The sequence below is a fragment of the Cololabis saira genome, chromosome 2 (assembly GCF_033807715.1).
Source record: "Cololabis saira isolate AMF1-May2022 chromosome 2, fColSai1.1, whole genome shotgun sequence".
Taxonomy (NCBI): domain Eukaryota; kingdom Metazoa; phylum Chordata; class Actinopteri; order Beloniformes; family Belonidae; genus Cololabis; species Cololabis saira.
In genome coordinates this window covers 8,014,735-8,035,545 of record NC_084588.1, presented here as the reverse complement: position 1 = coordinate 8,035,545, position 20,811 = coordinate 8,014,735, and the positions used below count along the sequence as shown (strand labels likewise).

Here is a 20,811-nt window from a genome sequence, read left to right as displayed (position 1 = left end):
GGGTGAGGGGTCCGTGCACCGGTACGAGGGTGAGGGGTCCGTGCACCGGTACGAGGGTGAGGGGGTCCGTGCACCGGTACGAGGGTGAGGGGGTCCGTGCACCGGTACGAGGGAGAGGGGTCCGTGCACCGGTACGAGGGTGAGGGGGTCTGTGCACCGGTACGAGGGTGAGGGGGTCCGTGCACCGGTACGAGGGAGAGGGGTCCGTGCACCGGTACGAGGGTGAGGGGGTCTGTGCACCGGTACGAGGGTGAGGGGGTCTGTGCACCGGTACGAGGGTGAGGGGGTCTGTGCACCGGTACGAGGGAGAGGGGTACGTGCACCGGTACGAGGGTGAGGGGTCCGTGCACCGGTATCAGGGTGAGAGGTCCGTGGGAGGGTCACTGCTGAGACCAGAGAAACCCCTCCCATCAGACGCCGGGGTCTCACCCTGACCCACAGAGGGGCGAGGGGGGTTGCAAGTGGTCGTCTTCCATCACTACCAGTTGTGTTTGTTTTCTTCCGAGGATCGGTGGTGAAAAAGCCCTCACACATGCAGAACAGGGAAGACTTGGCGGCATAACAGAAGCTCATGGGACTTAATCCCCACCAAAAAAGTCATGAGGGACATTTTTTAAAGCAAGATTCACTGGGACTGAAGCCATGCACGCTAAGCGCTGATGGGAAGGAAGAGGAGCTCTCCGTTCCTGTCTGCGGTGTCCCGTCCCCCCCCGGACAAAAACCTGAGCAGTAAACACAGCCTGAGATGGGATTTCTGTCTGATCCTTTTAAAAAGGGTTTGTCTGTCTGTGAGGCTCGTTTGCACGTCCCAAGAAAACTGATTGATTGCTTTGGCAGATCAATCAGCAGATCAATCAGCGGTGAAAGGATGTTTTGTCCTTGAGAGGACGTCCCGTGATCTTCTCATCCATCTCACGGGACGGACTTAATCAGAGGACATTAGGGTGCTTTCAGACCTGTGGCCCGTTTGTTTTGTTCGATTCAGGGGCTAAATCGATACAGTTGTTTCGTTTTTCGTTTGTGGGGTTTGTGTTCACAAGGCAACCGTCTGTAGCGGTTCAAAGCTGTTAACAAATGCCATGAACCAACTCTTCTCTCATTGTTCAGAAATGAACACGGAAGGAGTTTCCTCTTCCGTACCCCGGGAAAAACAACAACTATGGAGCATCGTAAGTGAGTGTGGCTAGTTTGTTATGAGTGAGTTGTGTCGGTTTCTGTGTGGATTCTGTTCTCACTGCAAACGAACCGCTCCAGGTCTGGAATGGCAGCGAGCCGAGACCACCTCTCCTAGGAGATCTCGGCTCGCTTGTTTTGTCCCGCATCCGAGCACGATTGCTGTGTTCACATGTACCAAACTAACCGATCTTTAGGGGGAAACGCTCCCTGTTTCGGAACAACTGCTGCAAACGGGACAGGTGTGAAAGCACCCTAAGAGACTGTTGCCAGATAGGACCGTATCCCTCATCCATCCATCCATCCATCCATCATCCACCCATCCATCTATTCATTCATCCACCCATCCATCCATCCATCCATCCATCCATCCATCCATCCATCCATCCATCCATCCATCCATCCATCCATCCATCCATCCATCATCCATCCATCATCCATCATCCATCCATCCATCCATCCATCATCCATCATCCATCCATCCATCCATCCATCATTCATTCATCCATCCATCCATCCATCCATCCATCCATCATCCATCCATCCATCATCCATCCATCCATCCATCATTCATCCATCCATCCATCCATCCACCCATCCATCCATCCATCCATCATTCATCCATCCATCCATCCATCCATCCATCCATCCACCCACCCACCCATCCATCCATCAGTCCGTCCGTCCGTCCGTCCGTCCGTCCGTCCGTCCGTCCATCCATCCATCCATCCATCCATCCATCCATCCATCCATCTAACCATAAAACTGAAGTCTCTCTGGACCTCCAACACTGCGTCGCTTGTGCTGGTTCCTTGGCAGCTGGCGTAGAAACGCGAGACTGATTTAAAGCCACTGTGATACTGAAAATGGAAAAGTCTCTTAACTCTAACGGAGTTGGCGGGATGTCAGGAGAGTGTGAAGATGGTTTCAGATCAGGACGGACATCAGTAAAGGAAGGAGACAGCATGTGGGGGAGGTGGGAGATGAAGGGATTTAGAGGAGGAGGGTGAACTCCACGCCCAGATGTTTCTGATCTGAGGATGTTGTTTCAGTTGGTTCTGGAGAGTGCAGGTGCCCAGACTCTCTGGCTCAGGCCAGACCATCCTGATGCCTGATTGGGTCTTAGTTTCACCTCGACTCCTTTGGCTGAGCCTTGATTTGATACAGAAAATTTGTATTTATTGTTTGGACACTCTTGAACACTTTTGAATTTGGACGAAACTTTATTCTGATCTTAATATGAGTTTTTGGGTCGACCAAACTGAAAGGACACAAAGAGTCCGGTCCTTGGACCGTAAATGGAAAAATCCCCACTTCCACTGCGTGGCTCGGGAGCCGTCTTGTGGGTGTCACATTCCTTTCCAATCACCTCCTCACAACATGCTGTCAGTGTCTATTTTCAACTGGTCTATCGTGCAGCCTGCAGCGCGCCGTTCTCAGCCTGCCTCCGCCCAAACGGCCCGCTGCTCCTGCAGGATTATCTTTACCTGTTAGATCCATCGCTGCCGCGTCATCGCTGGCACAGGGACTGGTTGATGTCACACACGTTGGTGATTTTCCAGGCTGCTCCAGGAGCATGTTGGATGTTTATTTAGTAAAGTAGCTGTATTAGGTTTAGTCCGCTGGTGTAGTGAGTCACAGCTCTCTCAGGTCACCAGTTATTTACCAGTTACCTCATCCTGGTGACCACGTATGAGAGTCCGTAGGCAGCGCTGCACGTATGAGGACTACTGTTGTTTTTGTCAGCCTTTTTCAATTTTAGTTTTAGTTTTTAATAGTTTTAGTCACGTTCATTCTCCTTTTAGTCGTGCCGAGTTTCAGTCAACTAAAAGTCTGAGCATTTTAGTCTTATTTTAGTCAGAATTGTCCAGGATCATGTTTGAGTCAAAGATTGTATTTAGCCAAATTCAAACAAGGTTATCTTATTATTAGGGCCTGAGCGCTTACAGTGCGAAGGCCCTATTGTATCTGTAGGAATTTCTTTTTTCTCCCCCCTAAACGTGCCCCAAAAGTGGCCAAATTTTGCACGCAAGCCAGGCCTGGCGAAAAATTTGATATTTTTTTTGGGCTCTAGTGGCCCTTTATTGAGATGCAGACTGGAAAGGGGTAGAGAGAGAACGGGGAAGACATGCAGCAAAGGTGCGCGGGCTGGATTCGAACCCGCGACCGCTGCAGGAGGACTGTAGCCTCAGTATATGAGCCGCCGCTTAACCCACTGCGCCACCGAGCGGCCCAAAAAATGTGATATTTAATGGTTTGCATGAATGGGCGTGGCCTAATGGCTCAACAGCGCCCCCTAGAAAACTTTGTGCCTCAAGCCCAACAATACGATTTGACGTACATACACGAAAATCGGTACACACCTGTATCATGTCGCAACTTAAAGAAAAGTCTCTTGGCGCCATGGCCGAAACCGAACAGGAAGTCGGCCATTTTGAAATAATTGTGTAATTTTGGCGCAATTTATGCCATTTCTTCGGCCGTTAATGCGGCCCGAACCGTAACGTGCACCCAGGTGTGTTATACATCAAAATGTGTGTCTAGATCCTGCGACAAACGCGCATTACTTTTCTCAGTCAAAAGCGTTACCATGGCGATGCTAGACGCCAAAAAGCGCGCCCCCCTTCCTCTGATCACTTTTGAATGGTGTGATATAAAGAGTCATGGGTGGTGTCATCTGACTCGGTATTGAGTACTTGACCTTCAATGGTCCATTGTGATGGACTGGTGACCTGTCCAGGGTGTAACCCCTGCCTCTCACCTGAAATGAGCTGGTATAGGCTCCAGCAGACCCCCGTGACCCTGCAAGGGATAAAGCGGGTATAGATAATGGATGGATGGATGGATGGATGTAGGGCTGAAACGATTCCTCGAATAATTCGAGTAATTCGATTACAAAAAATGATCGAGGAATTTTCTCTGCCTCGAGGAATCGTTTAATTTATTTATTTATTTATTTTTTTTCGTTCACCAGCTCAAAGCCTTGTATTACGCCCGGACCACATTTAATGCGACACAACACGCTGACGCTTCTCCGTACATCCATGCGCTGCGCACGTTAAAGGGGGAAGAAAGAGGTTTGGTTTGCCATGCTCAGGCAGTCTGCAATGGCCCAGACGGGAGACTAATGTAGTTCAGTGCTTAACTTTTATTTTTAATCCACGCTATATTCTTCTGGTCCGTTCTCCTATGTTCCCCCTCTAAAGCCAAAATTATTGTTCCGCGTTAAATCGACGCCTACGGCGCTCTCCGGCGAGGGCGGAGAGCGCCGGTCCGGCTGGCGGTGCTGCGCTGACATGCAGGCTCTCCACGGCTACGCCGTAGCATACGGCATGGGTACGCAGCGACGCGCACCATTCTGCGTTGTTGTAACGCGGAACCATAAATCAGCCTTTACCCGGTACATAAACCTCTGTTCCCGCTACAGTTTTAACTAAAAGAAAAGGCAGGAAATGTCAGAAAAATAAAAACGTAATAAAGCTAACTGGGTAGTTTTCATTTCATTTTATCTCTGTAGTCATTCATGGAGAAAACAAGCAGCACTGGTGCCAGCAGGGCTCAGAAGTTTATTTTAAACACTGCCAAAACTCAAAATCTTATACTTTAACTTAAAACTTAACTAGAACTTAAAATTTGCTTGACAAAAATGAAAGTTCAATTGAAACACGTGGGAAAACACCTAACATTTTAAGTTATGTCTGATATCAGGTGTAATGGCATTTTTAGGTTAGAAATAAGAACATTTCTTGGTAAAATCCTTAGTTTTTTGAGTGAAGGCAGTGAATTTGGTCAACTGGTGTAAGTTCAGGGTTTTTAAATGAACAGCCATGAACCTACTGGATTATATAATTTAGTCTTGATGTCAATTAACATCTAACATCTTATGTATATTTATAATGGCTCTTTAACTAAACAAATATATGTTTTATCCGATTACTCGATTAATCGATGGAATTTTCAGTAGAATACTCGATTACTAAAATATTCGATAGCTGCAGCCCTAGATGGATGGTATGACATACAGAGTCGTGGGTGGTGTCATGAGTGCGAGGGCCTGTTCATCGCTGCTTGCAGCTTTAATTATATTATTGTTATCTTATAGACCCAAGAATACATTCATTCCAGATACAGAAGACTCTAATTTGAGTTTACAACATATTTATTTTTCCGCATTTTTCCCCATCTTTTTCTTTTTCGACGACACATTGGGTTTTCTTTTCCACGTCTATGTAGGAAAGTGTATCCAAAGATAGTTCTTCTTCTTCTCCAGCCCCAGAGCAGATCCCCGCGTTTCTCTATGTAACTTTGTTTTTAATGGACGTGAACCTAGAGCTCTGCGTTAACGGCATCAGCCTCTAACTCTGCAGCTGCATCTTCTGGATCTGATTCCTGCTGCAGCGACTGGGATTGAGGACTAACGTCACCCAGCAGAACTAAACCAGAGAAACTACTGGAAACGTGGACATTAAACCAGAGAAACTACTGAAAACATGGACATTAAGTTTTTATTTTGTAATTACATTTTAGTCTCCTTTTTATTCCTCTACAATATTGCATTATATTTTTAATTATCCTCACATGACCAGCATTTTTGTTGCGTCTCGTCTCGTTTTCCTCAGGTGATAAAGGTTCGTTGACGAAAGCAGCTTTAGTTTGGACGCCAGAAACCCCCAGAATCAGGCTGCTTCTGCATCCTCCATCTCCACCCTCCACCCTCTCAGTGAGCGTGGGCGTCCGTCACGTGTTCAGCTCGGTTGTTTAGTCTCCGTTTAGCTTTCCCACTGAAGCTGAGCATTTTTTGGGTCAGGGCTGCGTTGGTCCGGGTTCTGGCGGCGCTGGTGTCGGAGCGCACCTTCCCTGACCCCTGATGTGGTGATGCTAATGTTCAGGCATGCGGCCCAGGGCCCCTCCCAGGAGCATTTCCTCCCTCCTTCCTTCCCCGCTGCCAGACTGCATTGTGTGTGTGTGAGAAGTGAAATAGATGAAGTTGTCTGTCCTGCTCTTGACGCAGCTCCCCCTCACTACCGTTATCTCGCTGCACGTAGAGGCTCTGTGGACGTTAAAGTGTCTGGTCCGTCTGCTGCTCCACCACCCGGACCCCCCAGTGGATCTGAGGCACAAACCCCCCCTCTCTCCTCCACCCCCACCACACCCCGCCCTCTTTCTTTGTTTGAAACCTTCCAAACTTTCAGACAACAAGTCGCAGCGTTACAACAGCCCCGACCTCAGCAATCCTGCTTCCTACAACCAAAGCTGAGAGACTTGGGCTGACAGAGGCTGTAAGTCCACGCGACTGTTGGTGGGACCACGCAAACCGCTTCAACAATACGTGAAAGGTTGTCACAAAAGACATATTTTCAGCTTTTCTTGGTGCCAACGACAGTCAGTCCGGAAAAGGGCGTGGCAGGATGAGACCCCCAGTGAAGGAGACTAGACTAGAGACTAGAGGGCCGATCACTTATCACCAAAATCAGTATCTGCCGATCATCGATCACAGCGTGAAATCCATAAATTCTTCAATATTGTTGTCACATGTACACAACACTGACATCGTTATATGACAGGTATAAAAATTAGAAGATGAGAAAGTATGATGAATTGACAGTTTTATTGCAGGCTGAGGCAATGAGCAGTATTTCCCTCTAGAGACGACTTGGACTCGCTTACAAAGAGTAAGTGTAGTTTATCAGTTTAAGCTTTCCTGTGGTAATAATTATGTGAACAACACAACATGTGCACCAACACAGACAACAGCAGATATTTCACTCTCTTAGAGTTGATACAAGTTATAAACTATAAACCTTAGTTTTCCTGTGGAAAAAGGAATAAATCTTAAAATGAAAAATGTATTATGTATTATTAAGCTTTGTGAAAGCTTTAGCGGTAGCAGCCGCCACGTGTGAGGAAACTCTTGTGAGTGAAGCAAAACTCTTCACACTAGAGCTCCAAATGTCACCCGTAAAGCCGACTGACATGACTGTCGTCCTGCATAAGGGTTTGGATGTGACTGTATATAGTCTGGTAAAACTCCAGCGGGCACTCATCAGTGAAATATTTACGACTCGGCAGCACAAATCGGGGTCCAAGCTGCTAACGACGCGTTTAAACCCGATGTCTTCTACAACAGAAAGCAGCTGATGATCAAGGCTTATGAATCCATTATCTTAGGATGTAGTTCTTTATTTTTCTTGCTGTCGTTTATAGGTCTCTGTTACGTTCAGCTGAGTTAGTGGTGTTGCTCCTGTTCTTTTCCTGCCTTAGCTGCAGCCGACTTTGGCAACTCAATATACTCCTTGATGTGAGAAACCTTCAAATGCTGCTTTGTTTTTTCTTCTTTAATGAACAAAATTGTCTGTACTTAAACACAATAGATGTGTAAACATGCTTCCACAGATCTCCAGCACCGTGCATCATAAGTCCACGAGTCCCTCCACTCCTCCCGCCTGCACCGCACACGCCTGCCTTCATTTTAGTCGGCGTTGGGAAACGATCCGCGGTTAGCGTTGGGAAATATCTGGAATGTGCTGATTATCTTGCAGATGATAGTGCAATAAATCCAGGAACTGGTTCATCACGTCACTTCAGTATGAAATTAAACCCGATTTGCTGCTGAAGGCTGATTAAGGCCTTCCTGCTGCCTGATTAAAACGTTCGCTCTGAACTGACACGTTGTACATGTTCACTAAATCAAAGACCACCCAGAAAATTGCAAACTAAATATTTGTTCCCTACTTGACCATAAAAAAGCACTTCTATTGAGATATCTGTACGTCAAACCTCAATCAACTCTTCAAATGTCCTTCTGAATGTAGTTTTTCTGCAGCAGGTTTCAGGTGTGCGTTCCCCTGTCCCTCGTAGCCTGCACAAACAAAGCAAAACAAACCTAAACTCAAACCATCTGGTTTCTATCTGCGGGGAAAAGGCCTCAGCTGCCCTTCGGTCTCGCGTCACATGACTGCAGCGTGTCCAGGGGTTTATCAGCTCCAGCAGTGATGTCAGCGTGACACCAGGGTGGATTCTGCTGTCCACTCAAGCTGCCGCAGGGTAGATGCAGAAGTAGTTGGAACCCTTTTGATTCATTAGCATGTTCAGTCTAAACATACATATACACAGTACAGTATGTAGGTGGAGACTTGGTCAGTCACACCCCCTCCTCCTCCTCCTCCTCATCCTCAGAGACACCATCAGTAGTAGCACTAACTGTTTCAAATTTCTTGTCCATTAAATCTGTGTTTACAATAAATAACTGGGTGAGCAACAATATTGCTGGAGACAATGTGGGCAATAGAGGGAATGCGCATGACGTCACAGATGCAACTCCACAGCGAAAACATCTAAAATGGGAAAGAGCTGTTGTGTGATCGACTGTACTCATAGATTTAGCAGGAAATCTGAGTTATCGTTTTACAGACTGATGAAAAATAAGCTTAAGAGAGACAAATGGATCACTGCAATTCACAGAAACAACTGGATTCCAGGCACCGAAACTTGGATTTGCGGTTCCCATTTTGTATCAGGTAATGTTGGATTTTTGGGTAGCTAAGGTTAAACGGTCAAATCATAAAGTTCGGTGTCTTCGTTACTTTAATTTCGCCAACAAATCCTGCCTTGATGTCGGACCAAGCCTCAAGACCTTTGTATGCCTTCAAGCTTTGCTTCGTGTATTTCCCCGGCGTAGAAAATAAGTACATATAAATATCAGGAAACTGGATTCAAGGCCAAATATTAATATCCATGGACCACTGGTTCTTGGTAACTGTACTAAATATTAATGTCCATGGACCACTGGTTCTTGGTAACTGTACCAAATATTAATGTCCATGGACCACTGGTTCTTGGTAACTGTACCAAATATTAATGTCCATGGACCACTGGTTCTTGGTAACTGTACTAAATATTAATGTCCATGGACCACTGGTTCTTGGTAACTGTACCAAATATTAATGTCCATGGACCACTGGTTCTTGGTAACTGTACCAAATATTAATGTCCATGGACCACTGGTTCTTGGTAACTGTACTAAATATTAATGTCCATGGACCACTGGTTCTTGGTAACTGTACCAAATATTAATGTCCATGGACCACTGGTTTTTGGTAACTGTACCAAATATTAATGTCCATGGACCACTGGTTCTTGGTAACTGTACCAAATATTAATGTCCATGGACCACTGGTTCTTGGGGTAACTGTACCAAATATTAATGTCCATGGACCACTGGTTCTTGGTAACTGTACCAAATATTAATGTCCATGGACCACTGGTTCTTGGGGTAACTGTACCAAATATTAATGTCCATGGACCACTGGTTCTTGGGGTAACTGTACGGGTCACTGTCAAGTCCAACTGCCTTTAATTAAAGCCGATAATCGGCTGTTATCCCGTCTTCTCCACTAGTTGCAGCCATTTTTGCAACTCAATGTGAGTAAGGGGGCGTAGTCCAGTGAGAAAGTGACGTCAATGCATACCCTCTATTGAGCGCCAACCACTCTCACATTTTCTGTTCGTGTAAGAAAATACAAGCATTTTGGGATGGAATATAAGAGCCGTGGAGAAAGTTTTGAGATCTGGGATTCCTAAAGATCCCCAAGTTATTTACTTAGGACTGATACCAGAGGATGTAATAAATAAAGAGGACATATACATTTTTAAAATTCTATCTCTTGCGGCCCAGAAAGCCATTACCAGAAAAAAGCAGAAGATGGACTCACCTGGACTGAGCCAATGGTTGGACATTGTAGAAGAAATACGATCAATGGAACAAATTACTTACAGCCTACGACTTAAAACAGAGATGTACTTAGCAAGACTCTCTTCATCATGATCACATTAATTGTTTCAACTCATACTGTGACCTCCACAAATGTACATGCCTGTCTTCTAACGTAGGATTCTGGAGGACTAAAGGCGTGAGATCAGCACCATAATGTGCACGGCAGATGTTGGCAGGACGGGTTCAGATGTTCACATTCAGCCCGAGTTGAAACCTCCAAACTGATGTGACCGAGCTGAGTAATCATGAACACAAACATTTTCTTCTCCCCCCTCTATTTCCAGATTACAGCCCTCCAGAGGTTAAGAGCTACGGCCACACACATGGTTTCAGTTCCAGGTCCATGATCAGCGCGCCCACTCGCGTCATGGCGGTGAGTACGCTGCCGTTCACACCACAACTCCAGAAGCGGCTGTTTGTTTTTAACCGGGATGAATCTGGAGTGTGTTTGACTCGGCCGGGTCTGTGAGCTCAGCTGTAATGTTTGGAGCGGCTCCACCGAGCCTGTGTTTGCCGGGCTGACTGGAGTGAGTCGTTACCGCCAGTAAAACGGTCCAGTACTACGACCCTGCAGTACTTAGCCTCCAACACAAGTATGCTGGGTGTGAACTTCCTTAAACCAGACGCGCCACCTCTTCCCTGAACGCAGCTGTAATCATCAGAGACCTGAGAAGGCTGACTGCAGAATGTGGAAAACATTTAATTCAACTGCAGGGCGTCAATGCAGTTTACATCACTGAAATATTTCTCTTACGCAATATCAACGTTACATTTGTGCCTCTGCTCTCTCTGCTTTTCATCCTCTCTTTCCTATCTCCCTCTTCTTGTCTTCTCTACCCTCTCTACTCCTCTTCATGGTCCAGGTTCTGCTGGGGGGTTTATGCCCTCCTCAAGGGGTTTTCTTTCTTGCCACTGTTTGGCTTAAAGGTTTTTCTCCCACTGGGGGAGTTTTTAGGGCCCGAGCACTGACAGTGCGAAGGTCCTATTGTATCTGTAGGAATTTTTCTTATTTTTATCGTTTTTCTTGTTTTTATTTTTCTGACGAAATGAGGGCCTTTTTGCCCCCCTAAACGTACTCCAAAAGTCACCAAATTTTGTACGCAAGGCAGGCCTGGCGAAAAATGTGATATTTAATGGTTTACATTAATGGGCGTGGCAAAATAGCTCAACAGCGCCCCCTAGAAAACTTCGTGCCTCAAGCCCCACAATACGGTTTGACATACATGCACGAAAATCGGAACACACCTGTATCATGTCTCTTGGTGCCATGGCCGAAACTGAACAGGAAGTCGGCCATTTTGAATTAATCGTGTAATTTTGGCGAAATGTATGCCTTTTCTTCGCCCGAACCGTAACGTGCACCCAGATGTGTTATACATCAAAATGTGCGTCTCCATCCTGCGATGATGCACATTACTTTTCTCAGTGTAAAGTGTTACCGTGGTGACGATAGACCAAAAAGCGCGCCCCCCCTTCATCTGATTGGTCCATATTTGATAGTTCCCACTTTCTGCCATAACTTTTGAATGGTTTGATATAAAGAGTCGTGGGTGGTTTCATCAGACTTAGTTTTGAGTCCTTGACCTTAATTGGTGAAAATTGCAGGCGCGAGGGCCCGTTCATCACTGCTTGCAGCTTTAATTTTTAACTTGCCATTGTTTCGGAAATATAATTCAGGGTCTTTGAAAAAGCTCCTACAGACCATTTGTAGATAGATGCTATATAAATTAAATTGAATTGAATTGAAGTGAATATTTCATGAAACCCTGCAGTTTGCTCTGAACCCGACAGAGTCACCACAGGGTTGAAAGTGCATTAAACGTCCCAAATAAACGCCTCTGGAGCACTAACGGTTGCTTTGAAACAGTCTGCAGTGAAAGGCTCGCAACATTCATCACAGGCTTCTTGTATTTTCCTGTGTAACGTCTCTGTAGGGTTGCTGATTGGGACGGTGTGTGAAATATGAATCTTCAACGATAGTTATAGCGTGTGAAATGTGCCGGTTTGGTGATTTGTGATCTGTGATCTGGTGTTCACAATCATCTGATTCTGAGATCAACATCCTTTCCAGCTTAAACAAAACTGTGCAGCTTCATCTGCCTCTGCTACTGTAAGAGTGAGTGAAGGAGCAAACAAGGCCACTGTGGGCTGTTTTGCTGGGCTCCGTCTCCAAACCAAATATGTTGGGTGAGACAAAGTATGGGGATGAAACACTTAAGACGGGAAGCCACAGCTGTGAGTGTTTTCTGACGAACCCAGAACTGGTAACAGCAGTTTGCTTGTATAGTTAACAAGACAACGAGCCATCTTATCTTCAAAATAAGAGACTGTGCTCTGCAAAGTCTTTACTGACAGGTTAGAAGTCGTCTCACCAAAGGTGCTGAGTGGCTGAAGCAACAGCTAACTGTTTGACACCTTAGACTTAGGCGTTGTACTAAATTATGCACTTCTTATACTTTATTACTACTTTATTATTATTTTGACTGCCACAAGTGTGTACACATTGACAACCCTATCTTCATTAAGATCACTGCAAGTACCTGGATGGTACACTCAAAACGGTCAGAACTTGAGTGCGGTTACCTGCACATCTAATTCAAGCTATTGGCAACAATCTAACTAAGGATTAAACTGGAGTTTCTGAGAAATCCATGTGCGCAGGAAGAGAATCAAATTATTGAGTGAAGTGCGTTTGAGTCCGCGATGCTAGGTGGCGCCACACGCACTTTTGTGTCGCCGTTCTTCCGGTTCCTTCTTTGCTGTTCGTGGTCTTCTCCTACTGTGTTGATATTATGGATTTCACGTGTCGTCACTTCTGGAAGGGGAGTCCCGGGGCAGTCACTAGCTCGGCTAAGCGTTGGTTGCGTATACATGCCGGATTAAGACACATTATCTGGCACTAAAAGCTCAATCTTAATGGCTTCAATTCGACCCGGCTAAGGTGTATACATCTCCTTTAAAATTTCGAAATCAGTCGGATTAAAGCAACAATTCAACTTTCTGTTAGTGCATGTAAATGTATTGACTGTGGAGCGTTGAATACTTCATACAATCAATGGTCACCATTGTGTTTGTTTGCGTACCAGAAGTGTCGGGACAGTAACTGCCTTATTTTCGGTCAGTAAGAAGACGGAGGGTCGTCTTCTGTGTGAACGACGGTGCAGATTTAAACTCTCATAGCAGAGCTGATGGATGAGACACGACAACAGTGTTTGTTGTATTTGGAAATGACAGTCAATGAAAAACCAACTCTTCATGGTATCATGACTAAAGCTACACTACACATACAGCTACACTGTGTTGAGTGTACTCACAAAAGTATGTCATTTGGAATATAGTCTCAAAGCCATCATCCCTAATTATGCATAAATTAGTAGCTTTATATCATTTTACTTGATCAGGTATATAAAAATTCACCCCCAATAAAGTTGTCATAAATATGAAATCTAGCAATGGAAAACCAAATTTACCCTTGGGCCCTTGGGAGTTTCCCATAATACATACTTTGAGGTGTATTCAGGAACATTAGCTGCTTTGAATTGTTCACACATTCTCTTGAAAAAATAGTCTTGACATGGAAGAAGCGTCAATTTATCATTTTAATGGATTCAAGTAATTTATCTTGGATTTTAGTAATTTATTATTTTATTACATTATTTTATTTATATTTAGTAGTATATGTAGTAGTATATGAAGTAGCAGTATGTAGTCAAATATGTACAGAAAAGTAAGTATAAAAAGAGCTACAAAGCACAAAAAAGTATGTAAAATTAATTGCCAAATATAGCAATAAATAAAATACTTTTAAATGAATATGTTTTAAGCTTAACCTGGACAGCAGTCAAAATACCTGTTTAATGTCTCCAAGTTTCAAGCTGGTTCCATAAGAAAGGCGTCTTCTTGCCAGTGTAGACCTGGAAACTAGATATCATCAATCACTGGCATTCTGAGAGTAGAGGCTTCTTGATAAGAAACAATAAGATCTGAGGATGAAAGGAGCAACACGAGCTGATGGAATTACGCCCTTAAATGCTTTGTATGCCATTTGAAGAAATGTCTGTTATTTTACAGGAAGCCAGGGTAAAGAAGCTAATACAAGTGAATTGTGGTTTCTGCTGTATTTTTGATGAGCTGAAGGATTTTCAAAGAATTATTTCAATATCCAGTAGAATGGTATTACGGTTGTCAAATTGAGATCATTAACTAGTTTTTCAGTGTCGCTATCAGAAAGTCTGCCCGGGATGTGAATTTGAAAAAGGTTTTTGACCTGTCTCTCCATTACCAGGTCCAGCCCTGCAAAAGAGGCCTTTGAAAACCTTTATGGGGAAAATAAACACTCCTTTAGTGGTAGGGATGTCCCGATCAGGTTTTTTTGCCCCCGAGTCCGAGTCCGAGTCCTTTGATTTTGAGGACTTGCCGATACCGAGTCCCGATCCGATACTTTTATAAAACAATAAAAAATGAAGAAGAGAAAAGAAAATTATACAGGATGACCCTTTTATTATATTTTAACATGTGTACTGTAAACTGAGCACATAGGAGGTAGGCAGCTTGAACATTCTTAAGTCAGTATAAAAAAATGTTATTTTCTTTTTCTTTCTTTTTTTTTTTTTTTTAAGCATAGGGCTGCTTCAGCTTCAAAACAAACAGGCGTGCTCTGCGCGCATGCGGTGTATGGCTGCTGCTCCGAGCCCACTACTCCACGTGTGCGTTGATTTATGGTCCCGCGTCACACCAACGCAGAGCCTTCCGCGACGCGGAACCATAATGTCGGCGCCGCAGCTCCGCTTCAGTCCATGGATGTATTATGCTTCAGTCCTGGGGCCTCATCTATAAAGCTTGCTTGCGCAGAAAAAGCGCCTGAAAGTTGCGGAAGCCTCGGATCTAAAAAGAAAAAACTAACCGATGGCTGCCGCTCCAAGCCCACTACTCCACGCCGAAGAGGAAAAAAAAAAGTGTTCTGATTAAAATAAGGAAAGTTGGACTACCGTATATAACAATTGCGTTCATAAGGATAAAGTTTTTAAAAAAAATAAAATTTAAAGAAATTGTCTCTTCTCCCCGTGTGTGTCTGCCTGTCATGCACGGGTACTTGGGCGCATGTTGTTTACTTTTAAGCCGGAATTATGGTTCTGCGTCACACCAACGCAGAGCCTACGCCGTAGGGTCGGGCGTAGGGTGCGCGTCGCAGCGAACCCTACGCTGTACACTCTGCGTCGGTGCGACGCGGAACCATAAATCAACGCACACGTGGATGTCGGCGCCAGTGAGTATTTTCACCGGACATTTTGACCGGAGAGATTATAAAATACCGGACTTCGGCATATTTTACCGGACAAAGTCCGGCAATTACCGGACAACGGAAACCCTGATATATATATATCCGATTCCTGATCGGCTCATAACGTCCGAGTCCGGATCGAGTCTGCAATCACGTGATCGGCCCCGATTTCCGATCACGTGATCGGATCGGGACAACTCTATTTAGTGGGTCAGCTACTCAGCTCAGCCCAGAGGGAATACCTGGGGGGGGGTCTCTGCTGATCAGCTATTTGTGATTACGTTCAGCCCTCTCACAAACAATTTCCACCAGAGATATTTTGCTCTTAGTACATTTGATGAAGATGGAGATTACAAGAAGAAAATTAAAGCTGCAAGCAGCGATGAACGGGCCCTCGCGCGTGCAATTTTCACCAATGAAGGTCAAGGACTCAAAACTAAGTCCGATGACACCACCCATGACTCTTTATGTCAAACCATTCAAAAGTTATTGCAGAAAATAGGAACTATCACATATCGACCAATCAGAAGAAGGGGCGGGGCTAATTTGCACCAATTATGGTCAAGGACTTAAAACCGAGTCCAATGACACCACCCACGAGTCTTTATGTCAAACCATTCAAAAGTTATGGCAGAAAATAGGAACTATCAAATATGGACCAATCAGATAAAGGGGGGCGCGCTTTTTGGCATCTAGCGTCGCCACGGTAACGCTTTTGACTGAGAAAAGTAATGCGCATCGTCGCAGGATGGAGACACACATTTTGATGTATAACACACCTGGGTGCACGTTACGGTTCGGGCTCTGAAGCGGCTGAAGAAATGGCATAAATTGCGCCAAAATTACACGATTCATTAAAAAAGGCCGACTTCCTGTTCGGTTTCGGCCATGGCGCCAAGAGACCTAAGTTGCGACATGATACAGGTGTGTACCGATTTTCGTGCATGTACGTCAAACCGTATTGTGGGGCTTGAGGCACGAAGTTTTCTAGGGGGCGCTGTTGAGCTGTTAGGCCACGGCCATTAATGTAAACCATTAAATATCAAATTCTTTGCCAGGCCTGGCTTGCGTGCAAAATTTGGTGGCTTTTGGGGCACGTTTAGGGGGGCAAAAAGGCCCTCATTTCGTCGGAAGAAAAACGAAGATAAAAACTCCTACAGATACAATAGGGCCTTCGCACTGTCACGCACTGTTCGCAGTGCTCGGGCCCTAATGACGGATGGGCCTTAATGTCTCCAAGACCTTTAGGAAGTACTTCTTTTCTTTTCCTCAGCCATCATACATGAATAGAGCTGGGTGTCATCTGCATAGCAAATGAATACCATGTTTTGTGATTATATTGTCCAAAGGAAGTAGAGTATGTTTAAAAAAAAATAGGCTTGGTCTCGAATGAGAACCCTGTGGAACTCCATAATTACTAATTTAATACTAATTCAGGACCAACACAGAGCAGTGAGTGACCTCAGGGTTCGGTGAAACAGGGCAGGTAATCTGCTGTGGCAGACGTGGGGCATTCGGACATCCTCTGTGATTATTACAAAGTAACGCAGGTCCTGTGGGAATGGGGCATTGACGGTGGTGAGACCAGCTTTGTTATGTTCCTTAGATGGACTGGAGGCTAGGGCTGGGTGATATGACCTCAATCAATATCACGATAAATTGGGCAGTTTTACCTCGATAACAATAAATGTGTGATAACCCTTAGCCAGCAACAAACAACTCTATTTTTAGATTGGCTGATTGGTCGTAATTCCAGACAGCTGCTCTGAGTTGAGAACTCAGCGCTGACTAGTGTGCCGTGACTTGTTTGTAGGCTGTTGTTGTTGTTTGTAGTTACTGTGCGCTGGAGTTAATTTCTCAGCATTAAAATGGCCATGTGTGGTCTGAGAGCGTGTGAAGTTGTTGAAATGCGCCAGCCCTATTATGTCAGTCAGCCGCTTCTGCGTTTGAACCATCAGCCCTTTTCTTGGGTTCCCCTTCTCGTTCCGACTGGATGAGTGGAGTGAAGTGATTACACACACGCCGTCATAAAGGGGAATGAAACTAGCCTATCAGCACACACAGTCAAAACAGACAAAAGGACGTTTATTTACTTTTTTTAATCAATTCAATTCAATTCAATTCAATTTTATTTATATAGCGTCTAATACAACAGATGTCTCTAGACGCTTTCCAGAGATCCAGAACATGAACATAAACATAAACCCCATAATCAAAACAAAGAATTTACCGACATGGGTAAATTGACGTCGGTCATCACAGTGAATGTCGGTAATGGTAAATTTGCGGTTTATTGCCCAGGCCTACAGGAGGCAGAGCTGAAGATGCTCAGCTTCTCTTGAGGAGAGGGATGGACAGGATTAGGAATAAGCACATCAGAAGGAAAGCTCAGGTTGGCTGTTATAGAGACAGAGTTAGAAAGGCCAGATTAAGTTGGTTTGGACAATGGGACAATGGACATATTGGTAAAAGGATCATGACCAAGCAGCTACCAGACAGGTGGCAAGAAGGAAAACTAAAGAGGATGTTTATGGTTGTGGCAAAAGACGGACATGCAGCTGGTTGGTGTCAGAGTGGAAAAGTTAGTGGACAGGAAAAGCTGTGTCAATCCCATGCACGCACGCACGCACGCACGCACGCACGCACGCACGCACGCACACACACACACACACACACACACACACACACACACACACACACACACACACGCACACACACCCACGCACATTTATGAAAACAATGAGCAAGTATTGTGTAGGGTTAATGTTTCCTGTCTGCTGCTGTTGGTTCTGTGTCAAAGGGAAGAGCCTCGGCTGCAGTTGTGAACAATGTGAAAACTTTGTCTAATATAAACAGTGTTTGTCGGTTGCTTTTAACCTGCTACTTTAAGAGTACAGAGAAAATGTTGAGCTTTCTCCAGGTTATAGAAACCAGCCTTGTGAACATTTTTGTTGTTGTTTCTTTCGATAACCATTAAAATTGGATTATTTATCCGCTGACCTTGTGTTTTTCCCCATTTCATCCACTTCCCAGGTGTCTACAGTTCCCCCTCGCACTTCCGGGTTCTCCTCTCACTCCACTGTGGAAACCGGCTCCAAATTGACCCATAAATCAAGCATGGTCCAGAACAGCTACCAGACCTCACAGAGCAGAAGCAGACGCTCTAAGTCACTGTGCCAGGAAGACCCGCCGGCATTATCGATCGTGGGTTCGATGCATCCTGAGAACCCCTCTGTCCCAGTCACCGCGCCCCCGTCCGGCAGTCTCCGGCGCAGCCTCAGTGGAACGTTGGCCCAGGACAGGGGCTACTGGCAGGAGGAGGAGCTGCCCTATCAGTTCACCTACAGGGGCCCGTCCCACCGTACCATCAGCCGGATCACCAACAGGCAGCAGCAGCAGCAGCACTACCAGCAGCAGGGCTCCAGCCACGGCCAGGAGGGCTGGGTGGGGAACGGCCGGGGCTTCTCCGGCCACGGGGACAGCTGGGGAACGCAGTGGCAGCAGCATGTGTCCAGGGCCAATCAGGCCTCGGGGCAGTACACGCCTCTGCACCGGGCCGCCTCTCTCCGCTCTCTGAGGAGTGTCGGGAAAGGAGTGGACGTCATGGACGTGGCATCGATACACAGCAATGATCCGCTGGGAGAGTGAGACATATTATTCTTTCCTTCAAAGGTTGTGTTGCTGCACGCCCGTAAAAGATGAAGCATGAGCTTGATAGTGTGTGAAAGCAGTTTAAAGCACAAAAGATTTTTACATTTCTGTGAAACAAAATATGAAGTGAAATACTAGACGTAAACTCTTTCATTAAAACAGTTTGCTGTGTGTGCAGATTGAAGAGCCTGGACATGCCTACAGCTGTCAGATATCTCTCTGAGTCCGACTCTGCCCTCAACATTTTGGGAGCTGCCTACATACAGCATCAGTGTTACCATAGCAACGATGCTAAGAACCAGGTATGTGGGTTTACGTGGTTACATTTAACACCTCTAATTCAACCAGAATCATTGCACAATCCTCAATAAATGTAGGCTTCTGAGCTGGAACAATCTTGTAATTTTCGAAAACTGCTGCCTCATATACAAAATCTGTCACAGCTTAGCTTAGTTTAGCTCCTCCGCCGCCGCTCTGTAGCCTTATAAAATTCAGATCACCTGCAACAAGTGTCACTAGAGGGGCTGTTAGAGGTGATTGTGAGATCCCATTCAGGAAAAACTGTATTTGGTCCATCAGTACATTAATGTACATTAATGTACATTAATTTACATTAATTAGACCCTCCAGAAAAACGCGGGCAAAAATCCTTTATTCCGCGGGCAGAAATCCTTTATTCCGCGGGCAAAAATCCTTTATTCCGCGGGCTAAAATCCTTGATTTTGCGGGCTAAAATCATTGATTATGCGATTAAATGTGCAGGTTTTTTATGTGCTTTTATGCGGTGAAATTGCGGAATATGCTGGAAGTTGCGGATTCGGCGCTGAGCTCTTCCCTCTTAAATTCAGCGGGCTGTCTCGTCTGATCTGAGGTCGTAGAGAAAAAAAAAGGAGAGCGCAGGTGGAGAGGAGAGGGGCGGTCTCTCTCCCTCCAGCCCGCGGCTCAGTGCTCGGGTGATTGCCGGGCGCACCGGCGCGACGAGGGGGACGAGACAGAGCTCCGTCACCCATGGATGTATAACGCCGTCACCCCACGCGTCCGCCGCCAAGATCCCCCAGTGGATGGGAGCTCCGCCTCCGCCGGCCCTCGCAGGCGCAGTGGTACGCGGTCAGCGCGGAGACCTGAGTCCACCGGCAGCCGAGCCCACCGCGCAAGCGGCACTCTCTTTACCTCTCACCCCCGCGGGTGAGAGCTGCTGTTTGGGGGGTGGCGGTGAGGGGTGCGGAGGTCCCCGGGCGGGTCCCGCACGTCGCGACCGGGCGTCACGACCTGTCACTCACAACACTCCCCCCTTTTTCCAAACTTTATGCGGCGATGATGCGGTGAAATCAAGCGAGCCCCGCATAATTCGCATATTCAGCGCGGACATATGCAATATTAACCCCAGTAAAAGTGATTTTTCTGCACCAGACATTGAAATCCACGGAAGGTCTGTAAATGCGCGGACAGCCGTGAAATCCGCGAAAAATTCCGCGATCACGGAATCGCGGATTCCTGGAGGGTCTAATTAATGTACATTAATGTCCCTCTATAACAAATAAATGCAAAAGAAAAAAAAGAAAAGAAAGTATGCAGATATTCAGTTAAAGCTCCGCTCTCCTGCAGGTCCGCCTTCTGCACGGAGTTCCAGCTCTGGTGGGCCTCTTCTCCAGCGACAACGTGGAGGTGCAGCGTTACGCCACCGCCGCCACACGAAACCTCATCTATGAAAGCACCGACAACAAGACGGCCCTCATAGACGCTGGTGGGTTGGTGCCGCTGGTAAACATTCTCAACGAGCCTGACGAAGAGCTTCAAAAGACGATAACAGGTAAGACTGATGATGAGCTTCCACACTAGTTTTAACTTTGCTGTGAAGGTAAGGGCCGGGGCATGCCAGCGGTCCGAAACACTGGTTTGCACGGATAGAAGAGTAAAACGCTGCGTTGGCTGG

At 45.9% G+C, this 20,811-nt stretch overlaps 1 protein-coding gene across 2 annotated transcripts in view; it reads left to right on the top strand.

Moving 5' to 3' along the window:
• pkp3b (plakophilin 3b) overlaps positions 1 to 20,811 on the top strand; it is a 44,559-nt gene that overhangs the window by 2,196 nt on the left and 21,552 nt on the right. For both annotated transcript variants that reach the window (XM_061737073.1, XM_061737064.1), the window contains exons 2-5: positions 10,231 to 10,319; positions 18,261 to 18,871; positions 19,057 to 19,180; positions 20,484 to 20,688. In XM_061737073.1, coding sequence (XP_061593057.1) covers positions 10,231 to 10,319; positions 18,261 to 18,871; positions 19,057 to 19,180; positions 20,484 to 20,688 — 1,029 coding nt within the window. The remainder of the gene's footprint in view (positions 1 to 10,230; positions 10,320 to 18,260; positions 18,872 to 19,056; positions 19,181 to 20,483; positions 20,689 to 20,811) is intronic.